Source organism: Muntiacus reevesi, chromosome 1, assembly GCF_963930625.1.
Source record: "Muntiacus reevesi chromosome 1, mMunRee1.1, whole genome shotgun sequence".
Taxonomy (NCBI): Eukaryota; Metazoa; Chordata; class Mammalia; order Artiodactyla; family Cervidae; genus Muntiacus; species Muntiacus reevesi.
The window spans coordinates 57,830,901-57,843,107 of NC_089249.1; the positions used below are offsets into that span (position 1 = coordinate 57,830,901).

At 48.4% G+C, this 12,207-nt stretch overlaps 1 protein-coding gene across 1 annotated transcript in view; it reads right to left on the bottom strand.

Annotated features, from left to right (window-relative positions):
* The window catches only part of EFCAB6 (EF-hand calcium binding domain 6), a 242,193-nt gene that overhangs the window by 111,836 nt on the left and 118,150 nt on the right, over positions 1-12,207 (bottom strand). The window contains exons 14-17 of the mRNA XM_065924192.1: positions 11,517-11,576; positions 11,260-11,420; positions 6,878-7,051; positions 4,615-4,783 (exon numbers count right to left, since the gene is read on the bottom strand). Coding sequence (XP_065780264.1) covers positions 4,615-4,783; positions 6,878-7,051; positions 11,260-11,420; positions 11,517-11,576 — 564 coding nt within the window. The remainder of the gene's footprint in view (positions 1-4,614; positions 4,784-6,877; positions 7,052-11,259; positions 11,421-11,516; positions 11,577-12,207) is intronic.

Consider the following 12,207-nt stretch of genomic DNA (forward strand, 5'->3'; position numbering starts at 1 on the left):
ACCAGCGAGGTGAAAAAAGTAACAGAGTCTCAACAAAGACCATGCAGGGACCCAGTGACCTGTCAGCTTCCACCTGGCTCTGGGTTCTATTCACATGGTTCTCTCCTAGGAGGACGTGTGTACCCCATCACCTCCTGCCCCCACCGCAGGGAAGGTGATGGCTGCTAAGAATAAACAGCACTTCTAATTTAGAGTGCAAGGTATTCAGTTCAGTTCAGTCACTCGGTCGAGTCCGACTCTGCGACCCCATGGACTGCAGCACACCAGGCTTTCCTGTCCATCACCAACTCCCGGAGCTTGCTAGACTCATGTCCATTGTGTCGGTGGTCCCGTCCAACCATCTCATCCTCTGTTGTCCCCTTCTCCTCCTGCTTTCAATCTTTCCCAGGATCAGGGTCTTTTCCAATGAGTCAGTTAAAGTACTGCAGCTTCAGCTTCAGCATCAGTCCTTCCAAAGAATGTTCAGGACTGATTTCCTTTAGGATAGCCTGGCTTGATCTCCTTGCAGTCCAAGGGACTCTCAAGAGTCTTCTCCAACACCACAGTTCAAAAGCATTAATTCTTCAGCACTTGGCTTTCTTTATGGTCCAACTCTTAACATCCGTATATGACTACTGGAAAAACCATAGCTTTGACTAGATGGAACCTTTGTCGGCAAAGTAATGTCTCTGCTGTCTAGGTTGGTCACAGTTTTTCTTCCAAGGAGCAAGTGTCTTTTAATTTCATGGCTGCAGTCACCATCTGCCGAGATTTTTATAAGTGATAGTTTGCAAGGTATTCAAGCCAACGGTGAAGCGCTGCCTGTGTTCAAAGGATGAACAAGTGCATAGATGCAGAACTCAGCAAGTGGGTAAATAGGACCTAGAGCTTCACTCCCAATGCCTCGGGCTTGAAACTCTTGCAGCCACTGCACTACTAACTGGTGAGACAGAGGTCTGGGAGAAGAGAGGGCAAGAACATTGCCTCCCCGCAACCAAACTGGCAGGAAGAAGTGGAGGGGCATTCTTATTATGTCCTTCCCACAAAACTCTGAGGCCAGATCCAACCTCAAAGCTACCATCGGTTGTACCCAGCTAGCCTATACGGGCTTCCCTGGTGGCTCAGACAGTAAAGAATCTGTCTGCAATGTGGGAAACCCAGGTTCAATCCCTGAGTCAAGAAGATGCCCTGGAGAAGGGAATAGCTACCCACTCCTGTATTCCTGCCTGGAAAATCCCATGGACAGAGGAGCCTGGAGGGCCCCAGTCCATGGGGTCACAAAGAGTCGGACACGACTGAGCGAGCAAGCACACACACAGCCTGTGTGACACCCACCAACCCGGTGTCACACCCGGCAGGGGTCTGAGGCTGATACAGACTGGCATGGATTCAAAGTCGAGTGTCTGAATGGCTTACCAGCTGAACCACGCTGAGCCATGATCTTAAGTCCTAAGCTTTGGTCTCCTCACCTGTGAAGTGGGTGTAAGGTGACCTATACCTCACGGGGCTCCTGCGACAGTTACAAATAAAGCTTGTGAACCAACGCTCCGGTGCCCACACACTGGCAGAGTCATTGAGTGCCCAGTGTAGTGACACCATCACTATTCCAGTAATGGTCAGCATTATCATCATGGTTATTACCACTGCTATTATTCCCATTACAGAATTAGTCATCATTAATGCTTAAAGCTCTCTACAAGAGTTGGTTTCAAAGGTTTCCTTGCCCATGAAGTTGGGTATTCCCAAACCTTTAACATCTGGATGCCTTGCATTATGTCCAATCTAAATTCTGGTTTCTTTCTACAGTATAAGCCCATGATTTTCCCAGCTCTGACTTCACCAGTGGTAGAATCGCTCTCATTGATATATAATTTAACACTGAAAATTTACATTTACATAATGCTTTGAGGTTACCAGCCTATAGAGTCGAAATCTGGGTCCCCAGCAGACTGTAGAAAGTCACCCCACGATTATTGATCTTCAAGTTAAACGGCTGGTCACAACAGGAGGTTTTCAAAGGTTAAACCCAACAAGTCACTAGGAGGGAAGCCAGTAGAATACCTCCCTAATTGTGTTTGCATTGAACTGGTTGGTAAGTCTCCTGAAACAATAGACTTCTCTCCCTGCATCTCCATCCTCTAGTGTTTTCTGTTTTCTTCTGCAGCCCCTGCCGCCCACTGGCTGTCTCCAGGAAGCCAGGAACCAGGGAGGGGAGAAGCGTGCAGGTACCACCGGGGAGCAAAAGCAGAGCTGCAGCTGCCCCTCCGCTTGGCCGGAACGCAGAGGCAGGCAGGGGGCAGAGAAGGGGGCCAGGGTGGGTTCGCCAGGTGCAGAGGTGAGCCAGTTTCACGTTTAGGAATCCCAACTGGCTTCTGAAGCGCCTGCTTGCCTCACTCCGCAGGTGGTGGCCCTTCAGGCTCCCCTGGGGATTCTAGTTAACTCTTTAGCTTCAACCCAGATGTCCATCAGCAGATGAATGGATAAGGAAGCTGTGGTACATATACACCATGGAATATTACTCAGCCGTTAAAGAGAATTCATTTGAAAAAGATCCTGGAGCCCATTATACAGAGTGAAGTAAGCCAGAAAGATAAAGAACAGTATAGCATACTAACACATATATATGGAATTTAGAAAGATAACCCTATATGCAAAACAGAAAAAGAGACACAGAAGTACAGAACAGACTTTTGAACTCTGTGGGAGAAGGTGAGGGTGGGATGTTTTGAAAGAACAGCATGTATATTATCTATGGTGAAACAGATCACCAGCCCAGGTGGGATGCATGAGTCAAGTGCTCAGGCCTGGTGCACTAGGAAGACCCAGAGGAATCGGGCGGAGAGGGAGGTGGGAGGGGGGATTGGGATGGGGAATACGTGTAACTCTATGGCTGATTCATATCAATTGTATGACAAAACCCACTGAAATGTTGTGAAGTAATTAGCCTCCAACTAATAATAATAAAAAAAAAAAAAACCTCTTTAGCTTCACCTGTTCATCCAGCAAATGTCCTCTGGGCCCTAGCGTGTGCCAAGTACTGCGATGCATCCCTGTCCAAAAGAGATAAAAATGTCTACCTTTGGAGCATATGTTTTTACTGGAGGAAGATAAACAGGCAGAATAAAGAAATGAACTAGGGACTTCCCTGTGGGCCCGGTAGTTAAGAACTCACCTGCCAATGCGGGGACCTAGGTTGGATCCCCATCCAGGAAGATCCTACACGCTGTGGCTATGCGGCAACTAAGCCTGAGCGCCACAACAGGTGATCCTGTGCCCTGGAGCCTGCGAGCTGCAACTACGGGAGTCCACACAGCCTAGAGCCTGTGCTCCGCAACAAGAGAAGCCACCAGTGGTTTCAACAATGAGAAGCCCATGCACCGCAGCTGGAGAGCAGCTCCTACTTGCCGTGACTAGATAAAGCCTGCGCAGCAATGAAGACCCAGCACAAACAAACATAAAAACTTTTAACTTAAAAAAAAAAAAAGAGGCCCCATTTGCCAGGTGGTTCGGGGTGGAACCCGGGACCAGGCCCTGGGAAAGTTCCATGATTCCTGCCCATTTAGCCACTGAAGTCGCTCTTGTCAGAGTCGGCGATGGTTGGTTATCAGTTCCTGGTCCCCCCAACCAGAAGTCGAAGAACCATCCTTGACTCTTTCCTCTCCCTTACCCGTTAACCCCAAGTCTCCTCACGGGGCCCCTTAGGCTCACAAATATAGATCCTCCACGTCTGTGTATCTTGCTTGGGGAAGGGGAGGTCCGGACTGTTTCCACAGCCATCTAATCCCTCCCCCGCCCCAGCCCCTCCTCCACACCACCCCCCACACTGCTGCCGACGAGAGGCTTGGAAATGAGATTCGGACGGAGCCCATTTCAGCGCCTGGCACGGGGGCAGGCACTAGATAAACTGCAGCTGCTAGTATGATTATTTCTCTTCTTGGAAATATATTTCACTGCCTTCTTCTGAAGGTGTCCACATGGACACTACGACGTATTAACGGCAAGGTGTCCCTTAAAAATAGCTGCAGATGATGAACTTCGGGGATCACAATAGGAATTTTAAGCAATCGTTCAAATTCATTCCTGAGAAGTCTGTGCAGAATCCTTCAAAGTGAGTTCTTTCTGGCATGAACCTCATCAATTCCCATAAACACATGCAAATCAGCACCCTGAGCTTCCCGTTTTCACTGCCAGTTTTTTCCCCCCACTTTCTTGAGGAACAAACCTCAGCTCTCTGATCACAGCATCCCGGGAACCCCTCGCTGGCAGGGCTGGGGGTGCCTGGGCAGCCTCGCCCCGCACCCCCACCACCCCACCGCGCACACGGGTCCCGGTCCTCAGGGGACGGCCAAGGAAAGCACCAATGATGAACCCTTTGTTTTGAAAGCTTAACTATCAGAAACCGGCCGCATTCACATCAGAAGCGTATTCTGAAGAAAGCTGCCAAGGACATTTTTGGCCAGAAGAATCCTTTTACATTGCCGGAAGATGCCTAGAAATGAATCCGTTTTGCCCTGAAATAAACCTGACTGAAAAAAAAAACTTAATGCTTGTGCCTTTGGAGCCTGGTAGCACAGTAAGACAAACTTCCTTCAGGAAAGGAGGAAACGCAGAAACGCAGAGACCTTACTCTCCTACCTTCTTGAAGTCACGTGTGTTAATTTTCGCATTAGGCTCCGTGGTGAAGTCGAGAAACCGTTTTCTGAAGGCCGGGTCCTGCTGCTGTATGCAGCTTTTGAGCTTCTCAATGACCTCATCCTTGGTCATGTTCCCGGTCATGGCTGCTTGGCTCTCAGCGGGCTTGGCTCTAAAATCAAAGCGGACACACAGGTGTAGCAGCATGCTTTCTAGAAGCTGGCGGCCCCCAACCTTTTGTGGCACCAGGGACCAGTTTTGTGGAAGACGAATTTTTCCACGGAATGGGGGAGGGATGATTTGGGGGTGATTCGAGCTCACTGCATTTATTGTGCACTTTACTTCTATTGTTATTACATCGGCTCCACCTCAGACCACCAGGCATGGTCCCAGAGGTTGGGGACCCCTGCTACGACCTCACCCGATTATGGTTCAACCCAGGACAACACGGGGGTTTTCCATCCCCTTTCCACAAATGAGCAGACAGATGCTGAGGTCAAGGGAGTGACTCGGGGACTTCTTAGATGCCCATGGCTCGTCGCTTCAGAGCCAGGTCCGCTGTTCTGTGTCACCGTGTCAGGTAAGCTCCCCCGTCCCCGCCGAGGGCCCAGCAGAAGGCAGCAGGCCAGGGCGGGGAGCTTCGGGGCAGCGCGGGTATCGCCCCTGAGGTTTTCAGCTGTGTTTTGAGCAGGCTGAATCTGGCGTGGGAGTGGGAAGACAGGGCTGAAAAAGGATACTTTAACGAACTGGGAAAATGCAAAGTCAGAGCCTACTACACCGCCTTAAAATTAAACAGGCTGCTTCGTGGTAACCAGATCAAAGATCATCAGACAGCCATGGGAAGGAAGGGATGTTCACAGTTAACCCAAGTTGACTCACAAAATCAATTTAATTTATATAATACAGATCTTATGCGGTGTGCTCTGTGACTGAGTGTGAGAATGCATGTGTCTTTGAAGGATAATTATTCTCCAGTCCTCCTGCAGTCTCCTAGACCTCGTTTTGATAGCCATGAGATGGTCCTGAGAATGGACTTCGATTCCTCACCTGCTGCTTCTGTCAGGTCTAAGAGATCTCCAAGAATGCCTATGTTTGATGAAATGCTAAATTGCTAGTACTTTCACTGCATTTTTGGGAGGCAGATATAGCTCTTCATAGAATATTTTACTTTTCTCTTAAAATACCATCTTTCTACTCATCTATAAAGCAGCTACTATTAAAGTGCCCAGATATTCAAATTTCATCACCTTAGCATTAAAATATTCCCATTACTCTACACTTAAGAATTTTTTAAAGGGGATATGACAAAGTGAAGTCGGCCGATTAGTTCTACATTTTACCTTTCCTTATGGATTTATTATAAGCTATAGAACAAGCAAGTTAAAATAATATCTTTTCATTAGACTAAGCCTATATTTTTCAAAATGAAGGGCTAGAATATTCATCAGTCTGACTTTTAATGGATTTACTAAGTATGTTTTACTGTTACAATTCAATTTGGCCATCATTTAAGTAATTTTATCATTCACGTTAGAAAATGTTAACCAGTGTGATGAGTATATTTTGCAATAAATATTATACAGCAGTAAGGAAGCTCCAACTCTGGAAAAAAGTAAATGTGACTGCAGGGAGGTGATAGTTGAGTGGCAGATGGGTTCTTTGGGAGTTAAAGTCCTGGGTCCTTCCCCCAGGGTATCCACTAAGTTTGTGAATAACCTGAGCACGCAAAGTCGCTCTCATTTGTGTCCAACTCTTTGTGACGCTGTGGAGTGTAGCCTGCCGGCTCCTCTGTCCAAGGGATTCCATTGGAGTGGGTTGCCATTTCCTTCTCCAGGGTATCTTCCTGACCCAGGGATTGAACCCACATCTCCTGCACTGGCAGGTGGGTTCTTTACGACTAGGGCCCCCTGGGAAGCCCAAATACTGCGAGGCAAGTCCCCAAACCTCCTCTCAGGTCTCAGTGCTCTGAGTGCTAGAATTAATAAGTCAGTGCAGTATATTCTGCTTGCTCTAAAACTCCCTGACTCTAGTCACTGCATTAATCATTTGCCATCTTTCTTATTTAAATCCTAAAATATTTAAATACTCATTTTTGTCAACAAATATTTACTGTCTACCTTGCAGTCGAATTCCACGGACAGAAGAGACTGGCTCGCTACAGCGGACTGCTGTCCACGGGGTTGCAAAGAGCCGGGCACGACTGAGCAACTAACATATCCCACAGTAGTGCACCGCCGCTTTAGTGCATGCTTTCCTCTTGTTTTACCTCTCAGAAAGGCCTGGCAGCGGCTGCTCCTCTTTTTGAAGAGGTTCGTTTAACAGTTGACCCTTTGGCGCCGGAACTGGAGAGACAGTGGGCAGATGACTAATTCCTAGGCATGCCAAAAGTTTCTTGTAAAGGATTCTTCCTGAAGCAGTATCCTGAAACTTACTGCAGAGTCTGGATTTTAAAAATAATTAGAACACGCCATTAGAACAGCTGAAATAAGGCTGAGTCTACCAAGCGTCGGCAAGGAGGTGAGTGGCTACAGGCCTCCTCCATGGCTGGTGGAGTGCGGGACGGGCTCCCACTTTGGAAGACAGTAGGGCAACCGAACGTATACTCATCAGAGGAACCAGCTGTCCCACCCGTAGGCACTTAACTGGAAGAAACGAAAACGTATGTCTGCACAAAGACTTGTATAATACGTGTGGCTTTCATTGTAAGAGCAAAAACTGGGAACAAACCAAATGCCCATCAGTAGATGAATGGACCCGCAAGCCTGGGGAAGGCCATAAAACAGAAGTCCACTCCACAGTGAACAAGAACCAACTGTGGATACACAAAACAGCGCCAGTGAGCCACATAGACAGTATGCTTGGTGAATAAAAACCTGGCATCTTGTAGGCTTGCCTTCACAGAGAACCCTAGAAAATGCCAAGTCATCTGCAGTGACATGGTGCAGGTGGGTGGAAGAGAGGGACTGCAAAGGGCACAAGGAAGCCTTAAGGACGGTGAAAGAGTTTAGTGTCTGGATTGACCGCTGGTGATGGGTTCATGGAGATATATATACCTGATGGACTTCTTCCAATTGTATTATTTAAATATGGGTTAGCTTGAGACTTCCCTGGTGGTCTAGGGGTTAAGACTCCACGCTCCCAATGCAGAGCAATGCCCACCTCACGGAGCTGCAAGAGGCTAGGAAAGTGCTCATTCTGAAAGGAGGGAACAGATCATCTGAAAACCCAGAGACAGCAGAGAGCTCAGAGTCAGCCTCGCTGAGCTGGGTTCCGCAGGAATGGCCGCAGCGAATGAGAGCTCCCCGTGGGCTTGACCCTGGGTGACAGGCTTTGTGTCTATTACCTCATTTGATCCTCACCACAACGCTCATGCTCAGCACTTGCCCAAGTTCACAGCTTGTTCAGGGCTGAGCTGGGATTTGAACCCAGGCCTTCTGGCTACAGAGCCCGAGCTCCAGAGGGGCTTGAGGGTCCTGAGGGGCCAGGAAGCCACAGTCTGTTAAAGCAGCTGGTATTTTCCTAATGGCCAGAGGACCTCCGAGTGCTTCAAGCAGGGTTTTAACATGATCATCTCTGTAGGACTTCCCTGGTGGCTCAGATGGTGAAGCATCTGCCTGCAATGCGGGAGACCCGGGTTCGATCCCTGGGTTGAGAAGATCCCTGGAGAAGGAAATGGAAACCCACTCCAGTACTCTTGCCTGGAAAATCCCATGGACAGAGGAGCCTCGTGGGCTACAGTCCATGGGGTCGCAGAGAGTCGGACACGACTGAGTGATTTCACTTTGTAGTTTAGACAAACACTGGTTACATAATGGAGAAGAGATAGAGAGGCTTCCATCTCAAAAATCCAGGTGACTGCATGATCAACCCACTGAAGTTCACTCATTCATTCATTCATTCATTTCCTCGCTTGACATTTAAGATGCCCTGCCCATGAGCCAGGCACTCTTCCACTCCTAGGTACTCGGGCTTCAGGAGGAAGAGACAAAGTCTCCACGTTTTACATCCTTGGTATGTGGCACAGGTAGTAAACATAAACAAATGATAGGAGCCATGACAAGTGGAGCTGGGTGACAGGCAGAGAGTAGCTGCGGGGGGGTACGAAGGTCGGGGGAAGGTGGAGAAGGAGGCGAATAGAGTGACCTGCCACTCTGGGTGGTGAGATGTCCACCAATCTCCTTTCCAAGTTAACATGTCTAAAATGAAACTGCTGATTTCTACCCCTGGAAACTGTCCCCCTCAGCCTCCCCCAGCTCAGATGACAATCCTGAGTGCCCAGGTGCTTAAGCCAGAAGCTTGGATTCATCCTCACTTCCTGCCCACCCCGCCCCAACCCACACCCCTGGCAGTTCAGCCAGTGGTACTCCAAACACACCCTGAACCTCCACATGCATTCACGGTACGTATTCCTAGAAGAACCACAGCGACAAAGTGGGCAGGGGGTGGTTCTTATCACACTGAAGTGAAAAAAGTGAAAGTGTCAGTCACTCAGTCATGTCTAACTCTTTGCAACCCCATAGACTAGGGCCTGCCAGGCTCCTCTGTCCATGGGATTCTCCAAGCAAGAATTCTGCAGTGGGCAGCCATTCCCTTCTCCAGGGATCTCTCCAGGGATCAAGCCCAGGTCTCCCACACTGCAGACAGGTTCTTTACCATCTGAGCCACCAGGGAAGCCCCTTGTTACACCAAATTGCTTTCCAAGAGGCTTTGTCCTTTACCCACCCACCAGCACACATGCGAGAACCACCTTCTCCTCCTTCCTGCTCTGTCTTTCCACGTGTTTGCAAATTTGCATTTCTCTTACTTCAAGTGGTATCGAACATAACTTATAATTTTTTTCTACATATTAACCTACATTTTAACAAAGCAATAGCAAGCCTTCTGCTCAGAGCCTTTGGCAGATAGAGACATCTCATTAGGATTTAATCATACTGTTTTCATGAAAGGCAGATTTAGTGTAACCTCTTTACAGTGAGTGATGCTGTTTTTACATGTAAGAAAAGCCTTTTTTTAAAAAAAAATTAATATACTTCAGAAAAAGAGGAGTTGATATAAACAAAATCAAGTGTACTCAGGTAGAACATGAATGCCATTGGGCAACATCTTCTTTTTAGGGACAAGTAAACGGAGACCTCAAGAGGTTCCCCTCTGTTGGCCCTTGGAAGCTGCTGCGAACCTTTAACAACTCCCAAGCCTCCTATTCCACCTGCGGCCTCCCCTCACAGCTGACGATCTCGCCTCCCCCTGTGCTGAGAAGTCCGGAGGGGGGACTCCTAGGTCAGCATCCGCCCCCCATGGCCCCTCTTCCCACCCTTGCTCCATCTGCTTTTCCTTTCCAGATGCTGGCTGCAGCCTCTGGCTTCTCCCAGTCCGCAGGCACACCAGAGCCTGTCTGTGAAGCCAGGTGACTCCCTTCTTGACCCGACCCTCTCTACTCCACACACATCCCGAGGACCTGCCGGGTCTCCCCCCACCCAACTGCTCACCCCACTTGCTTTCTCTGTGACCTCTGACCTCGCTGGCCCCCTGCCCCCTGAGACTCCCCGCCCCCTTAGCCTCAGGCACCCCCATCCGGTCCCATCACCCCGACCTTCTCGGCCTCCTCTGCTGCGGGACCAGCCGGGGCCCTGGTTGCCTGGACGGGCTCTCAGGTCCTCCCCGAGGCCCGCTCACCTCAGCCAGCCAGTCCACCGCCGACCCCAGACAAATGCCTGTCGAACAAACGAACGAGCAAACGGCTGGTGTGAGGAGGACGCCGGGGTCCCATCCTGGCCCGGACTCCTCTCTGAGCCCCACGTCTTCCTGCAGCCCCTTTTCTGGTGCTTTCACCCCCACGGGCCAGCTCCTCTGCCCCCTCAGTGCCCTCTGTCTCTCCCACCCGGCGACTCGAGCAGCCCCGGGCATCCCCGGAGACCCCCTCCGCCCTCGGCCCTCAGCCTCCCCGTCCAGAGTCACCGGGCGGTTCCTCTGCTGCCCAGACCACCCCGGAGCTGCCAGGCCCACGGTCCTCTGCCCCTCCTCCAACCCTGCAGGTTGCCAAGGTCATCTGCAGTGAGGGAACGCCGAGGGGGTGAGCCCTTCCATGTGGAGAGGGGAAGGGATGCCAGGCAGGACCCGTGGAGCCTTCAGGACACCCTTCTCTTCTTTCTCTAGTATCCCCGTCCCCTCCAGCTTCGGCTCAGCTACCACAAAGTAAGTTTTAGACTAAAATGAACTATAAATTATATGTATAAACTATAAATCGGGCTACCATTTATGGGCTGGTTGGTCACAGCCAGATACCCTGGGAGATAAAACAGGATGAAGATTAAGACCATACGAGTCATGGCAACTAGGATGGGACCCAGGCTCCACGGCTCACCCCCGTGTGTCTCCAAGGAGTCGCTGAGCTTCTTCAGGCCTCCATCTCCTTGTTCAGGAAGAGGAGTTGTAGTGCAACCTTACACACTTGTGGTGAGGACTCAATCATATAGTATATATGCCAGGTTCTCAACCAACGTTCAAGGCTTAGTACAGGCTCAATAATTAGAAGCTATTACCAATACTACCTACTAACATGGCAGAAAACATGTAGAAAAGGGTTTAGAATTATCAAACAGACTTTAAGGAAAACATGACATGAACTAATTCTGTTACCTGAAAACTTACTTTACTAAATGTTCAGTTGTTAAAAATGGGCAGAATACGCGCATGATTTTCTTGAAATTATTTCGCCCAATGAGTCCTGTATCTCCGAGGTCATATGACCGCAGCATATTACAGAAAGCTGATATATTCTTAGCAATCGAGTCATGAATAATTTCTTCCACCTACCAGGAAAAAACAAATTTTATTTACCAAGTGGCATGTTTGTAACCTGGGGTGGGAGGTAGCACCCTGGGGCCACACAGGATAGCGTTACTTACTGAATCCCAAGCCAGGAAGAAAGGCACCTTGGTGTCTTTATAGGCGGGTATTTTGTGCAGCTGATTGGGAAAGAGAAAATGTGTATAAATACAAATCACTCATAAAGGCAGTGGGAGCTTAGCAGGCAGATAGACTTTGAGCTGTCAGTTTTGTCCCTGATTAGCCAATAGTTTAGACCTTGAGCAGGTGTCTCTGCCCCCCAGCCCCCATCTGGAAATGAGGATAACAACATTCAGTTTGTGCTTATTTTAAAAAGTACAACAAACATGAAAAAAATCCATCACCTAGAAATTAAATAATGAACACCTAGATTATAACGAAGGGGAATACTCTGTATCTTTTAATATTACATAGCAGAATTTTTACTGACCCTGAGGGTTAACAACATGTTAACTGATGAAAATTTAAAAGTCACTAATTACCTATCTCATTTTAAAATAAAATAGATATCATATATGAAAATATATATAAATACATATATCCAGCTCATCAAATTGTATACTGTATATTAAATTGTGTACTTTTATATATCAATTATATCTCAATAAAGCTGCAAAAAATAGTGTGTGTGTATATAAAGGTATAAAGGTTTGGAAGAACATGCAAGGGTGAATAAAAATGTAACACAATTCCTCCATGACAGAATTAGCAGTGATCTTAATTTTCTTCTATTTGCACATCTCTGTGTTC